The sequence below is a fragment of the Lampetra fluviatilis genome, chromosome 18 (genome assembly GCF_964198595.1).
Source record: "Lampetra fluviatilis chromosome 18, kcLamFluv1.1, whole genome shotgun sequence".
Lineage (NCBI taxonomy): Eukaryota > Metazoa > Chordata > Hyperoartia > Petromyzontiformes > Petromyzontidae > Lampetra > Lampetra fluviatilis.
Window position 1 is genome coordinate 5,587,361 of NC_136292.1, and position 16,664 is coordinate 5,604,024.

Below are 16,664 nucleotides of genomic sequence, written 5' to 3' on the forward strand. Positions count from 1 at the left end.
CGTATGTGTGTATCTATATGTGTGGGATTGTGCCCTCTATACATGTCATTTGCTGACTCGCCCCGACTGCACATCTGTGAAAAAGAGCGTAATAGCTCATCGGATTCCTCCACTAATAAATAAAGATTCTGATTTTAAGGAAAAGGCGAGCAGTGACACATTGGTTTGCACATTGCGCTAAAACCATCGTGATTTCTGGCCACAGATAATAGCAGTGACAAGAGGTAAACTCGGAGCTTAAATGAGTTACCTCGTTTGATGTTTCGAACATCGGCGCTAGGGAGACACGACCAGCCAGGCATGAGGATAAAAACTCCACCTCTTCATGTGCTGTGCCTGCCTAAATTTGTGCTCGCGAACAGCATTCCCTGCAACAGCCTGTGAGACTATAAAAGTGGGTCCGTTGTCTTTGCGCATTAACATTTATTGGCAATATAATATCAATGAACCGTGCCAAATTTTTGTTCGGACAGCTGCCGGCCGAGTCGCCCTTGAAATCGCCCTTCTTTTTAGTTAATTGGGCTTTACTCGGGGGAGATGAAACTTACGATTCTGAATCTCCCGCAAGCCGCGCGCGCGACACCGCCTGACAATAGGCTTGACCTCCGCCCCCCTCCCCTCCCACTTGTTCCGCAGCACAACGCTCCGATCCCGCAGGGCGGGCGCGGCGCCGTGCAGTTCGTGACGCAGTACCAGCACTCGAGCGGCCAGCGCCGCGTCCGCGTCACCACCATTGCCAGGAAGTACGGCCCCCCACCCCCACCACGTACCCAGCATGCTCTCGCACGTTTCACGCACACACAACACAACAACAACCACAACAACCGCCGTTCGTCACTCAGTGGCGGTGACATGACCATGGCGCTTGTCAACACGAGACGGTGGTCCTTAATAAATAACTGTCACTAAACGGTCCTTAATGAGCCGCATGCGGTTCCGGAGCCGCAGCTTGCCGACCCCTGCCGATGGTGAACTGGACTACCATGGTGAACTGGACTACCATGGTGAACTGGACTACCATGGTGAACTGAACGACTTCCATCCTGAACTGAACTTCCATTGTGAACTGGACTTCAATCGTGAACTGGACGACTTCCATCCTGAACTGGATTTCCATGCTGAACTGGACTTCCATGGTGAACTGGACTTTCATGGTGAACTGAACGACTTCCATCCTGAACTGAGCTTCCATTGTGAACTGGACTTCAATCCTGAACTGGACGACTTCCATTCTGAACTGGACTTCCATGCTGAATTGGACTTCCATGGTGAACTGGACTTTCATGGTGAACTGGACTTCCATGGTGAACTGGACTACCATGGTGAACTGGACTTCCATGGTGAACTGGACTACCATGGCGAACTGGACTTCCATGGTGAACTGGACTTCCATGCTGAATTGGACTTCCATGGTGAACTGGACTTTCATGGTGAACTGGACTTCCATGGTGAACTGGACTACCATGGTGAACTGGACTACCATGGTGAACTGGACTTTCATGGTGAACTGGACTTCCATGGTGAACTGGACTTCCATGGTGAACTGGACTTCCATGGTGAACTGGACTTCCATGGTGAACTCGACTTTCATGGTGAACTGGACTACCATGGCGAACTGGACTTCCATGGTGAACTGGACTTTCATGGTCAGGGGTCGGCAACCCAAAATAGCAAGAAGAGACATTTTTTTCAAATTTCAAGAGCAGCACGAGAAGTCCTTAGAGCCGCAGGTTGCCTACCTCTGCGCGAGGCCGACCTAGGGGAGGCCCGGGACCGGTTCAGATAATTGTCACTGCTGTTGGCTGTGAGCGGGAATCGAACCCGTGTCGCCAGGTTCATAGCGCAGCGCGCTAACCGCTACACTACCGCTCCCCACACACACAGGCACACAAACGCACACAAATGCACACACGCGCACACTCACACGCACACACACGCGCACACACACGCGCACACGCACACGCGCACGCGGTAACCGGCGATCGCACCGTCACGGCAGGATGGGCGATGCCGCATATAACAGCGTTGTTTACCAGCGGATTACTTGAACACCGCAACTGCCTGATGATGCTGGTTGTAACTCTCAGCCGATCGCTCTCCAACACAACGGTGGTGCTGCTGAAGCAGTGGTAAATTGGCACGTTTGTTCATCTCTTGCAAACTTTATTCATTGGCTGTGGTTGGGTGGAGGGGGGTGCATAACACACATTTTACTTACGCAGTGATCTGACCCAAACATCTATTATGAATCAAATTACTTTGCTTTATTGCAGAAGAGAGGACGTGACATTTCTTTGCAGAGCAATGACTTTTACCTCTAATTTTCTAATTTAGTTGTTAAATGTCATAAGCATATTGAAAAGAGGTAAAGGTGCAGCCCTGCAACAGTTAACTCACGCCACTGCTCGCAAAAGGGCCTCCGCTAGAGGTCGCTTTAGAGAGCCTCTCTAGAGGCTATTTGGCCTATTCTTCCACGCCGGTCACACATTGTGGAAGAGTGGGGAGTGCCCACACTTTAACCCACCACACGCGACTTGCCCATTGACTGTGGTGTATCCACAGATGCATGGATAATGATTATATGGATGGATGTATGGATGGATAAATGGATCGATGTATGAATATATGGATGGATGGATAGATGTCTGTATGGATAGATAAATGGATAGATGGATGATAAATGGATGGATGTCTAAATGGATGGATGACCTCCGAACCCCCTGTGCGCGGCAGCTGGGCGGACACGCAGACGCAGCTGCAGCACATCTCGGCGTCTTTCGACCAGGAGGCAGCAGCCGTGGTGATGGCGCGTCTGGGCGTGCACCGCGCCCACTCCGAGGAGGGCCCCGACGTGCTACGCTGGCTCGACCGCCAGCTCATCCGCCTGGTACCCAGCGGTAGCCCGAGCGTGCGAGTGAGCGTGAGAGGGCGGGCGTGCGAGCGTGGAGTGGTCGTCTCGCCGACGACGATTTTGAACTTGAGCTGAGAGCCACGGATTTGCAGTTCGTTTCTTTTGGTCCGAAGGTTTTGCCTCGTGAAGAGACCCTCCTCCGCCACCCGACACGGCCGAAGATATTTAAATTGTTATGCGGCCCAAGAATTTCTGACGACGCGAAATTCAAATTGTTTCAGCTCACCGGTGATCTGAAGGGCAACTGGCGCAGCGAAAGTAATTTGCATCCCGGTTGCTACATTTGGTGGTAAAAATTGTTCGTCAACTAAAACCGAGTAGTGCGTGGATTCGATGCCAATTGAAGGGAGCTCAGAAGTAGGTCTGTGATAATCCGCTTCTGTTGACCGTTCCCTAACACGGGGTGATGCGCTGCTGTACGCGAGTTCTGATTTAATCCGACGTCTTGTGACGTGGTTACAAAAGCAGTTATCGATGGAGTTTGGTAACAAAAAACAGAGGACATTTGGTTCATCATCTGATTAAATTCAATTAGTGTTCTCATGACACATGCATTCATGAGTCATTCACGATTCGTGACAATTATTTGTTTATGGTGTGCTTGTGAAGAGCAAATCCTTGAACGTTGCACGGCGGTCGGCAGTCGACGTACAATGGGGGGACGGTTGCGAATGTGCCTTCTTGTCCATTGCTTCCGCAGTGTCAGAAGTTTGGGGAGTACAGCAAGGACGACACGAGCTCCTTCAGACTCTCGGAATCCTTCTCCCTCTTCCCGCAGGTATCTCAACTCCTCGGTCGGAGCCTTGTAACTCTGGCGTGCGAAAATGTCTTCGTGTCACTTCGGCGCGGTGTCTTGAAACAAATTTTTAAATCCTTTATATTAAGTTCACTTGCTTGCTTGCTTGCGCGCTTACGACCGTGCAAATTTTTCGGTCGTTTTTTTACCCACTTCCCGTGATCCAATCGAGCTGACATTTTGCACACAGACTCGTTATGCCTGACAATAAATTTTCGTGAAATTTTTTCCCCAAAATGTTACACTTTTTAGGAAAAAAAATTAGATGTAATTACCAATTGCTTAATGGTGGCAAGCAATCATCTGACCCATAGGTGGCAGCCATCTCAAGCCAGAGGACGAGAGGACCACGCATATAAAGGATTTATAGTGAAAAACTTTGTTTTTACGGGTTAATTTTTTCTAAAAGTGAAAAGGCCGCACCGTTGTAGCCAACTGGAAAGAGCACGCTCCCCCAGCACTGCTGGAATGGGCCAATAAATTTTCCAAAAATGTGCCGCCCTAGAGCATCTTAAAGTGCAAAACTAAGGGGGAGGGAGGAAGCTTGCCACCAAACATGCAACGTCTTCATTACCTCTCCTTCAGTGGGCATTGATTCTTAAGAGCATTCATTAGGGCATTTAGGCACCAGCCCCTTCCCCCCCCCCTTCCCTTTTTCTTCTTCTCCTACAGGGCTTCCAGAGATTAGGAAGACACCACACCAGGGGGTTGTAGAGTGTATTGGCACAGTTTATTGAAATATGCGGTTTTAGACAGGTTCCCAATGCAACTATAATCCGTAATGTGTTTGTGCCGGTGTCAACCTCCTTTCATGCCCTCTGTGTTGTGTACTTGAATTGTTTTGTTAATAAAATACTTTTGGAGATTAACAAAAAAGCTTAACAGCCACCTTAGAAATGGTGTATGCACGTTTCACATTCCCAGTGTGTATGATAGTAAATCATATCAAAGTTGTTTACCCAGGGAATTCGCATGGAGTCTCAAGACTGCTTTTCAGGAGGGTTCCCTGCATTGGGATTTTTTTGGCCAATGTCTTCAATGAGTCTTGACTTAAAGCTTTTTTGTTTTTTTTGTTATTTCTTGTTATTTTCTTTGAACCTATCTACATGACTTTACCGAAAGACCCAAAATATCTTCAATGAGTGTTTGGCAATGTTGGTCTAAACAGCAGAACTCAGAGAAAACCCACCACTTAATCAAGGGGGTGACACTCAGATCTGCCACCTCACAGCCCCGCCCCACCTACAACACCTGGCAAGCCCTTGTAGTTGCCCATCCAGGCGTCGACTGCCAGTAGAGCACGATGACCTCTCGAGCGTTCCGAGTGTGCGGTGTCTCATCGCCGTCCGCGTTCGTCTCTCCCACGCAGTTCATTTTCCACCTGCGGAGGTCGCCGTTCCTGCAGGTGTTTAACAACAGCCCCGACGAGTCGTCCTACTACCGGCACCACTTCGTGCGCCAGGACCTGACACAGTCGCTCATCATGATCCAGCCCATCTTGTACGCCTACTCCTTCAGCGGACCCCCCGAGGTGCACACGCACACACACACACGCATGCGTCGTCTGCGGTGTGTTGTTCTGCGGTGTGTTGTTCTGCGGGCCGTCGTCTGTATGACGTCATTTGCAGGGTGTCGTTTGTATGGCGTCCTCCTGCATGGCTTCATCTGCATGGTGTCGTTTGCATGGCATCGTCTGCATGGCGTCGTTTGCGTGGCGTCATCTGTATGGCGTCGTCTGCAGGGCGTCGTTTGCAGGGAGTCGTCTGCAGGGCATCGTTTGCAGCGTGTCAGTCACATGGCATCGTTTGTAGGGCGTCGTCTGCATCCTGTTAGGCACGTGGGTGATTTTCCCTGCAGTGCGAGCTGATGAGTTAGCAGGATATGGGGTCACCACGATTGTGACACTTTTTTTGAAAATCTATTCAGTTTTTGTCTCATTTTCAAGTTTATTTGTTTAACTGGGTGAGAACGCAAGAGAGCAGGATTGCTACGTTTGTTTCTACCATCTGGGCCTGCACTTTCCATCTCTTATGTACCATCGGACTCGTTTTGTTGGGTCGTCTGCGTGCCATTTGTCTCATTTGTACCGCTTGCCCCGATTGCTCTGTCCTTTTCATCTGTGTGGTCTAGCCTGGGGAAGTATTCATCCAGCAGTGGATTGATCATGTTGTCTTCCACCCCACACAGCCCGTTCTGTTGGACAGCAACAGCATTCTGCCAGACCGCATCCTCCTGATGGACACGTTCTTCCAGATTCTCATCTACCACGGAGAGGTGCGTATGCCTGCACACGAGCAACCCCGAATACCACGCACGCACCGCTGCCTCGCCACACTCATTGGTGCAAGTGTGAATCTATTAACGCTCGGTAATTGACTGAAACAGTCCGATTGTATTGATGATTGCAGATCTTGGGCAATTGTTGGTAGCGCCGGCCCACTGCCTGGCTGCCTTCTCCATGGCTCCTCAGCGATTATAAGATGCAATCTGCATGAACGATGCAAAATTAAATAAACGATATTATTTTTGGCGTGGTATGTATAATTGTATAGGGTAGCAGTGGTACAAATCCACTAAACGTACTTTGATTCCCCGTCTCGGTTGACATCTTGACGCGTGTTTATCACAACGGGTTCTGGGCCTCCCGTAGGTTAACTCGGCCTTAAACGGGCACATGGTGTGGACATGTACACATCGGCACTGGGAGATGAGACAAAACTGGCAGGGCATGGTGTGGAGCAAAACCACCCTTCCCTATACCCCGTTAACCTTAATAGGTGCTCGCTAACTGCGCATGTCCCAACACTATAGATGGGTAAATGTGGGATATATGTGGATAGACCAAGCCAATAAGAATATGCAGTGGCGTCGTTTTTAAAATTTCATACCAGGTTCTTTATACTATAATGTGACAAAATGCATAATTCACTTGCACATATGTTTGCATATGATAGAATAAAAAATGCACAGTCCATGTGTACATAATTGTTTTAATGCCATTCTTCTTCAAGCTATCGGTGGTGACCTTGCGATATCGTCTCTACCAGACTAAGTTCACTTTAAGTTAACGCTATTGCTTTGCAATTCCTTTGCACTCGTACGTAGCCAAATTAAACATTTACACACACGGACACAATGGATGTATTTTTGGATCCTGTTATTTTAAAGTTACATCTTGCCGATCATGTTATATATATAAATATATACGTGTGTGTCTGTGTCTAGAGAGCGGTAGTGTAGTGGTTAGCACACTGCGCTACGAACCCGACTACCCGAGTTCGATTCCCTAACAGCCCTTGCCCCAAAGTCTGTTGAGGCTATACGGAGGTCCTTTGTCATTGTTTGTCTCCAGACGATCGCACAGTGGCGGAAAGCAAACTACCAGGACCAGCCCGAGTACGAGAACTTCCGGCAGCTGCTGAAGGCTCCCCTGGATGACGCCCAGGACATCCTGCAGACGCGCTTCCCCATGCCGCGCTACATCGACACGGAGCACGGGGGCAGCCAGGCAAGCACACGTGCACACACACACACATGCAGGCGCGCAGACTCCGGACACAGATGCACACACAGACGCGCCAACACCGAGAGACAGGGAAGCCGCACACAGACGCGCACACTCGGACACACAGACGTGCGTGCAGACGCACGCACAGATGCACACAGACGCACACAGTCAGAGACGCAGACCCACACTCGGACACGCAGACCCGCACACAGGCAGATGCACGCACGCAGACACGCAGATGCACGCACGCATGCAGGCGCACAGACGGACGTGCACACTCAGACAGATGCACACAGATATATGGATACACGTAAAGACAAAGCTTCCCCGTTATAGCCTTTAACAGACTGTTGGGGCAAGTGCTGTTCGCAAGCTTTTGTCTTTCCAATTTACACACAGACACACACACAGAGACACACACGCACCCAATGATCATGTGCGTAGCGCTTCAGTTTATTTTCTGTCCTGAGTTTTTTTTAATTCACAGAAAGTGTTGAAAGAATTGGGCTATTGTTGCACAGAGGAAGTGCCACACTGCCCCCAACAAGTGGCCAGAGAGGGTGTATCCACAGAGGTGTGGTCTCGGGACAGATTTAGAGACGCTGATGTTATCCTACGGTTGGGAATAACGCTTAGGTCGCTGGGATCGTAGTGCAGCGTGCTAACCACTTCGCCACCGCTCTCAACACACGCACGTGACGCATGCACGCACGCACTCACACTCTCCAACTTAACATTCGGAGGACGGTAACCTATTTCAACAAATTATCTGAAGCCTTACTACTTTGGGAAGTTTAAATTGATTAAGTGAATGTAAGTTAGAAAATTACACTTTCGTATATGTCATTTTCTTTTGTTATATTCAGCTATCCACTTTGCCAGGCTGGTAGAAATGGTTCCAGTAATGACTCCCTCTTTAGCAGCGGACTTTTAACTCGTGTCATCGTGTTCTTCGTCACGCCACGAGGTTTTCACACTTTTTCTCTTTTTTCGTCTTCAGGCCCGGTTCCTGCTGTCAAAAGTGAACCCTTCACAGACGCACAACAACATGTACGGCTGGGGACAGGTATTGATTGATTTACGTATTTGCATTTACAAATCGTGTTGTTTTTTTTTTCACGAAAAAAGTTCACAACTCGAGCACACATTTCCCAGCAGCTCTGCGACGATATCCAGCGTCCATTCGGCACGATATGCAACGTTAATTCGCTCCCAACGCGCGGAAGAAACTCCCGGCACATGGAGTGAAATGGCGGGCGTCGTGCCGAACGACGCGCGGCACGACCCGAACGCGACGCGTCGGGGAAAGCGGCGCAGCAGCAAAACCACGGAGACTTGCGCGCTTGGATTCTCACTCCCGTGTTCGTTTGAGCTTTGCGTTTTATAGAGGGCATTAGTTCCGGCGGCTCTTTGGTTGTACCCATCTCGCTCCCACCGTGCCATGTACACAGGGAGCCACGTAGAAGCCGTGGCTCTTGCTCCTGCTACTTTTATTTCTCGAGTTAAAAGTGGAACGATAGATAAGCGGCCTATCAGTGCACCAATAAAGTAGCCTGATGATGACGATTTATTTGCTCAGTTCCCTCGGCTAGACGGTTACATCGCAGTACCGATGGCGACGGCTTGATCCAGCGGTGGATTGTTTATGGCTGATGATGGCGATGATGATCATGAAAGCCGACATAATTCAAGAAGTCGTTAGTAGTTAAATGATTTGAAACACATCGTAATGTAGGCAGCGAGCAGTCGACCTGTCACTTGAAGTTTTTTCCCACTCTACGGGTCAGGTGATGTGTTATATATTTATTTTAAAAAAACTTGTGGAAAAGGATTTTGTTCAACGGTTTTTTGGTGGATCGCCCCATCATCGTCCTGCTTTCCACATTTCCACTTACGAGCGGAACGCCAACGGTGGCTTTACTACACGCACTTCAAACAAAAAAAGGAAAAAAAAAAACCTTAATCTGCCGTCTCTCGAGATGCGTTCCCTTGATGAGGCCTATCGCTCCAAATGGGCAGTGCCCAAGGAAGGTGTTACAAGCGCTTAATTGTGTGCGGAAGAGCGTCCGTCTGAGGCACAGCCAGCTGTCTCGTGAGGACGCAGCCAGCGATAATGAGTACATTTGGTATTTGAGTAACGCCTTATAGCGCACAGCCTCTCGCGAAGAACGGTATATGTAAGCTTTGCAGAACATTTCCTGCCCGAGGCTTCTGCAGGATTCGCTGGCGGTGAGTGACAAATCCTAGACAGTAACCGGCAGTGAGTTTCACATTGACATGCTAGAAACTTCAAAAGTATGCCAGTAAGTTTCAGTGAGTGAGCAGATGAGCGGGGTAGGCGAGCGAGTGTGCGGGTAAGTAGACAAAGCAAAACTGCTCTGGGTCCTTCTCTTATGCCGTCTTGGGGTGTAGGCTGATCCAGTTTGCCCGTGTGCTGCCGACCGGAGGTTGGACGATGATTTGTATCGGCAGAAAAACTGACACCGTGCACTTGCCAGACGAGATCTCATCAACGCCCCCCCCCCCCGCCTTGTCATGGTGTGTGCTAACGCAGGAGTCTGGCGCGCCCATCCTCACAGACGACGTCAGCCTGCAGGTCTTCATGGACCACCTCAAGCGCCTGGCGGTATCCAGTGCCAACTAGGATGCGAGATAATAACGGAGCTTGCGGACTCACGCTCGACGCTAGGGTTGTCACCTGTGCGCGGTATATGTATAAAAAACAAAACGAACGGGACATATCTTTGGAAGAGGAATCTCACAAGATCGTTATAAAGAGGGAAGAGCCACGCTTGAGTGCAATTGTGTTCAGGGTTTAATTGTAGATGGGGCTGAGCTCCAGAAAGTATTTCCCCCCCAGCATGCAGGGGGTTTTGGCGACCATCGAAAAATATGTCCACGAGTAATTAAACCCTGGATGTATTATAGTAATAATTGTTATTATGCATCTGAAAAGAATAGGGGACTTTTGACTTTTGATGTCTCGGGAAGACTTAACATGTTTCGGAATTCCCACAGATTTTACCGGGATGTGCAGAGGTCGATTCTGGGGGGGCGGGGTAACCAGGGACAGGTGGCAACCCTAGCCAAGACTCACGGACGATTCGCGGCCACGTGAATCAACGGGGGGGGGGGGGGGGGGGGCAGGGGGGGGCTGTCTGCTTGTGACTACTTTGGTAAAAACGATGGTGGTTTTCATCGTTAATGTTTTTTCCACACACTGTACTTAGCGGTGGCGCTGCTTTGCTTCTTTTGTTCTAAAGAAGCCAGGGTATGAAAGGTTGCGTTCACCTCTCTCCCGGGCGCACGCCGCGATTCCCCAGTGCCATCCGAATTACGGTTTTCTTGCGGACAGTTGTCGTCTGTATGACGGAGCAATACTGGCTGCACACTGACCAAACACACGCCAGGGTGACCAAACGCCCGCTTACAGAAACGTGTCTTTCCATGTAGTTTATTTAAATGTAACTTAATACTGTAATAGGAACAGTATTTAATTAAGTCAATGATAGCACACTTGTTTTAGCACCGGATGAAATTTTTTATTTTTTTGGAAATGTTCATAAGAGTATCGTGATTGTTTTAGATGTTTAAAATTACATGGAAATTATTATTATTATATGAAATGACCTTCAGCATTTTAAATGTTTTACCGTTTCTACGTAGTGTGAGGGTCATCAGACAAAATAAACCGAATGAAATGGAACATGCTTCTCGGTGGTTGCCTTCACACATTAACGTCTTTTAATCATCGGCCATGGTCAGTCCACTGCTAGATGAATGCCTCCGTAAAAAGGTCGACATCACCAATCCACCCAGCACCTGCGCACACACACACACACGGGTCGATGTCATCGCTCCGTCTCATCGGTCGAGGTTCCCTTGGACGCCTTCCGTGCCTTGCCTTGCACTCCGTCACTCCCCTTGCCCTTCCCCCGCACCTCCGATTAACACTGTCGGCTACGTACGGTGCGAAAGAAGTTCAACGTGTACATTCATACTTGACCATCAGCCGGCGTCGGTCCCTTCTAACAAAGTGCCCGGCCCAAACCTTAATTTCTCAACCATCTGAACAATTTGTTTTTAAAATGTTTTTTTTTTACCAGTGAACTGTTGTAATGCCACCGCAGGGAGGAGGAGGTGGCGAGTGACATTTGAACCAGTTCTTGGGTACTCCCTTCGCCAAACCCGCAACTGACCGGCGGCGCGGTGAAGCACGGTGAAACAACTCTCCACTGCTGGATGGAGGCTTTTATGCAGCAGTGTATTGACATCGACCCGTACACTCTTAGGTAATATAATTACCTCCCCACACCTTTGCACAACTCTGAAGCTGGGCATTTAATTTCGCATCGATTTCAAAACAAAATAAGTGAACTTGTCAAGACGTGTTTACATTCAGCCCCTCCCGGCGGGTCCCTCGTTAACATGATGGCGATGATGATGATGAGATAGAAGGTGTTGACAGCGTGTGGCGAAAATTGTGACGCAAACTCTTAAGGTTTTGCAGTCGCACAATTAACGGGTGTCCCCTGCCCCCCCCCGGCCCTCTTGAGAGTCAGCCTCATTAGGCTGATAAACGTCCAAGCACACGAGTGCTGCGACTATTTCAAGCAGCCCACCAGTCTGTGAACAATTGCTTAAGAGCCATGAGCTGCCGTCCACTTGTGATTGGAATCCATTTGCCCTCGTTGATCCCCGATGTGAGATTATGCATAATGACGCGAAAGAGCTTGTCGGTTGGATCTCCCAGCTCAGCAGCTAAAAACGAAACAATTTTTATTTTTTATGTTACCAGGTAAGGGCCCACTAAGCTGTGTGGCTCTTTTTCAGAAGCGACCTGGCCACAAATGATAGCTCAACGAAAGTGGCTTGTCGCGCATGTAAATTTAGAGCTGGCCAAATAAACGCGTGATGTTGATTCTGAACGTGGAGGGGAAAAACCCGGAGGTCCCGGAGAAAAATCCACCCGACCACGAGGAAAATATGCAAGCTCCAAATATACAGCAGGCGGTCAAGGGTCGCAATCGAACCCACGGCCTACTCCACACATGGCGAGGCAGTTAACATCTTGCCACTGTGGCGCCACAGACGCAAGGGGTAAGTTTATCAATTACCCCCTCCACTGTCCACCCAGCAGATAATTTTACATTTGCCGATCGGCAGGTCGCGTGTGGTGAGGTAAAGAAGTGTGGGGTCCTCTCCCGCCTCTTCCAAGACGTCTGGTCCGCGTGGAAGAGGAGGCCAAGCACTCTCTTCGGAGGGAGCTCTCTGGAGCTCCGTCGATATAAGGACCTGTCAGCCAGCAGTGGAGTGAGCAAGGCTGTGCCTTTACCCTGGCAGCAATAAAACACGAGTCTCCTCGGTTCACGAGATTGACTCGAGGTGGCGTTAAACTGCTGATCACATGAAACGAAACAAAGGCGCTCTCACAAGCTGTGACGATGTGAAGGTTCACCTCGTGCAAGATTCACGTTCAAGGCAATGCTCTCAAGCGTTTTCAATTCACCTTCACAATGGATCCGCGCGAAGCGATTTTCTCACGCGGACAGCAGCGGATGATGCACCTGAATGGCAGCGGCGCTGACGAATCTAGCACCGTCGAGGCAGCGGGGGTTGGTGGACCGTGCAAGTGTTGCGAAACTACCCGTGGCTTGCCACGAGAACGCGGTTAAAGTAACAATGACAATGCGACATCCACCGCCTCCTGTTCCATGTTTTGCGGGATGTGAGCGTTGCAACCCCCCCCCCCCACACTCGCACACGCGGGTTTTCTCCGGTCGCTCCGGTTTCCTCCCACAGGTGAACGCTCATTCATTCGTCGTTAACATCTTGATACACAGAGGACCGCAGAGCTTGGTGCGCGGATTACCTGCCTGGCTGCTGTGGGTTCCTCCACAGTCGTGCTCTCGCTTCGTGAGCGAGTGAATAACCGTGCGCGTTTAAAGTTGAAATGATAAGTATTGTTACACGATGACTATTAATTACGATTTCAGCGTATTATTATAATTATGATAACTATTCTTGTGGGAGCCGTGATGACTCTTCGTCCCTGAGTGAGTAATCATTTGTTAATTGGTTTTTTACCCTTCTATCTGGCAACAAAACTGACACCTTTTTTTACCGAGGAGTCATGTTTGCATAGACCACAATACCTGCAGTCATAATGCAAACAAAAAAAATAACTGATAATGTTTGCACTGTCCTTGAAGTTGATTGGTCCACACCCGAGACCAATCAACTTCAAGGACAGTGCATATATTATCAGAGTTATATTTTTGGTTTGCATTATGACTGCAGGTATTGTGGTCTATGCAAACATGACTCCTCGTAAAAAAGGTGTCAGTTTTGTTGTCAGACAAAAGGGTAAAAAAACAATTATCATATTTTTTACTGGCAAATGAGGTACCAATGGTGTAATCATTTGTTATTCAAAAACAGCCAAAGAACACCCTATAGGCTGCATAAGCTGTTGGAGCAAGTGCTGTTTGTTGCCTGTTAGCGAGCACGGGGTCCGTCACGGTGGTGTGACGAGGGAGACGCATTACACGCCCAGCCGCCTTTGTCTCCCCGGTGTTGATGTATGCACACCGCATCCGGCACTCATTTACAAAGCCGAGTATCGACCCTGATGGAGACCCGGGACCGGTTCAGATGTCACTCGATCGCTCCTGACGTTAGCCCGTGGGGCAGGATTCGAACTCGGTTAGCCGGCTTCGTAACAGACCGCGCTCACCGCTGCACCACCGCTCTAAGCAATACTCTTTGGTTCTATCGGTAGTCACGTAGAAAGAAAATTAATAGATCACGACGTTTCGATCGCAACACAAGCGACCGTCTTCAGGCGAGATCGCTCTAGGCAAGTTATTGCGCACGAACAAAAGGCGTCATTGAAACCTCCTTGCAAATGAGACTCAACCCCCGGACCCCCTTTTGAGTTCTCTTCCGGTTAAAGGAAACAAGTAAAACTCTTGGGTTTTTTTCGGTAAAGTCACGTAGGTAAAAAATGAAGTTAAAATTAATAAAAGTAAAATAAAAATCACGACGTTTCGGAGGCAACACAAGCTTCCGTCTTCAGGTGGAACCGTCACAGCACGATTGCTGTATCAAGTAAAGAGACATTCTAAGAGACCCGTCCTTGTATATATACTGGTTGAGGGTGGGAGGAGCCAAGGTAGGCATCTGGATCGGAGTTTTGTATTATTATTGTGAGGTTGGTGCGGCTGAGGTTGCTGCTAGGAATGAGCCTTTGTTGTGTAGACTGGTTGAGCTGGGAGGTGCCAGAGTTGTTAAGGTGCGGCTCCTGTAAATGGGACTGAGCCTTTGTTATGTAGATGAAACAGCCCTTTGCTGTGTTGCTGGGTGGGTAAAACTTAAAGCAGGAAACCAGTGTGTGAAAAAAGAAGCTAAATATGATAAAACAAAACTGGCTGTCTATCAGTAAACTGCACGGTAACTAAAGAATAGTGCCTGTCAAATAAGATGCTCCAAATATGTGTAGTTAAATCGTTTTTCAATGGTTAATAACATATTTCCAACGACTACTCAGTTTGTACCCAAACAGAGCTCGTAAACAATGCAACTTCACCCGACTTGATTACACCACCGGCGCGTTCACCTTCACGCGCACGATGGTCGAGGTTTACGGCGGAACATTTCGTGAATTGTTAATCGTCTCGTGAGTTTCACTGGAATTGCAATGATCTGTGTGCGGTGCGCGCCGTGTTTGGAATTTTCATTTTTTTTGGGGGGGTGGGGGGCACGGAGAGAGCCAGGGAGAGGAGGCAACGTGGATGAGAGAGAGAGCGCACACGCGAGTTCGTGACTTTCAATCTGTTCCGTAACACTACGGACACACGGACAATGCGCATCCTCCTTCGTTGCCGTATCCCCCGGATTATGAGACGCACTCCGAGCCCGTGCCCCGCGTCAACACGGGTTGCGTGTGCGTGTCACGTTGAACTTCTTTCGCACCGTGCGTAGTCAGCCGTGATACATCGGAGGTGAGATTAGTAGGTGGCAGAGCTTGTAACGCACACACACACACACCGGACTATGAGACGCACCCCAAATATTGATTTAACATGGGAGAGGGAAAGCGTGTCTCGTAATCCAGAGAATGCTGTATATATGTAGAGTTGAAGGCTTACCGAATCAGTCTGGCACAATCTGAGATCCAATACAAGCTAAAGTGCCCCAGCATAGATTTATCTATTCTGGAGGAATCCGATGAGCTATAGATCTCGTTAGAACTGCCAAGTATAGGAAACAAATCGCTGAAAATTATACAAATAAAACTAAATAATTGGTTATTTAACCCAGGTAAAGCCCACAAAGGTATTCGCTTATTTTTTCAGAAGCGAACTGGCCACAAACGAGTGCTCCACAAAGTGGCTTATCACGTGGAAATGTTTCGCAGCAAAGTATTCTAAATACTATCAATGCATGCTTATAAATGTGGAGGGTAAAACCGGGGGACCCGGAGAGAAAAAAAAATATTCGACCACCACGAGGGAGAGAAAGACAAACAACCTCCAAATATACAGCAGCAGGCGTCAGGGTCGGATCGAACCCCCGACCTCCTGCGGTACCAAGCGAGGAAGATGACATCACACCACCGTGGCACCACTTAAATTAGGGGTGGGGAACGTCCGGCCCGCGGGCCGTATGAGGCCCGCGAAATAATTTGGTGTGGCCCTGCCAAGGCAACCGCAGGCGGGACTCGAAATTCAATAAATCTCGGAGCAAACCTGGAAAAGCAGTTGCGAGTAGCAACATCATCAATACCAGCGAACATCACACGCCTCACCAAAGAGAAGCAGTTCCAGCCATGGCATTAGGGGCGAGTTAATTAAATGTTTGATCAAATATAACAGGCTAATGTTTAAGTTGATCATTTTGTATGGCCCGCGAATGATGTTATAAATATCCAAATGGCCCTTGGCAGAAAAAAGGTTCCCCACCCCTGTAAGCTTAAATCGATAAGTAATGTGCGTTCAAATTGCATGATCAATTCTCAAGCTTGGGTAAGGCATGTAATAGGCGTGATCATTCCAAACACTGCTCGCCATCTTTTGACGGAGATGCCATGATTCATGGCTTAATAATTACGGCGAAAAATGGCACGTTGTGAATTTCCAATTAGTGCCACGTGCCGGGAAAACGTCTATTGTTCTCAGCTGGTCCGGGTGTTGGGTGAAACGAATCATCGCTTCCGTTCATAGAGTTACAGACTCGGTCTGCCATTCCATGGTGTTTCCGAAATACATTTGTTAGAAGGAAATTAAAGTTGTTTTTTTAACAAGCCGCACGCGCCTGATAGTTGCTCTAGTTGCGTCCCACGTGACGTATAGGGGGCGCTGATTGCTATTATTTTAAGAATGAGAGTCTTAACAGACTGTTGGGGCAAGTGGTGTTTGCGAGCACCTATGCAGGCCGGCACGGCACAG

General features: G+C 48.8%; 1 protein-coding gene across 1 annotated transcript in view; it reads left to right on the top strand.

The window, feature by feature from the left end:
* Nucleotides 1-10,921, top strand: part of LOC144937127 (protein transport protein Sec23A-like) — a 35,285-nt gene extending 24,364 nt beyond the window's left edge. Inside the window, exons 13-20 of the mRNA XM_078864415.1 lie at nucleotides 637-743; nucleotides 2,734-2,887; nucleotides 3,612-3,689; nucleotides 5,077-5,238; nucleotides 5,895-5,981; nucleotides 7,060-7,215; nucleotides 8,216-8,281; nucleotides 9,770-10,921. Of these exons, the coding sequence (XP_078720541.1) occupies nucleotides 637-743; nucleotides 2,734-2,887; nucleotides 3,612-3,689; nucleotides 5,077-5,238; nucleotides 5,895-5,981; nucleotides 7,060-7,215; nucleotides 8,216-8,281; nucleotides 9,770-9,859 (900 nt within the window). The 3' untranslated portion in view covers nucleotides 9,860-10,921. The remainder of the gene's footprint in view (nucleotides 1-636; nucleotides 744-2,733; nucleotides 2,888-3,611; nucleotides 3,690-5,076; nucleotides 5,239-5,894; nucleotides 5,982-7,059; nucleotides 7,216-8,215; nucleotides 8,282-9,769) is intronic.
* The last annotated feature ends 5,743 nt before the right edge of the window (nucleotides 10,922-16,664 follow it).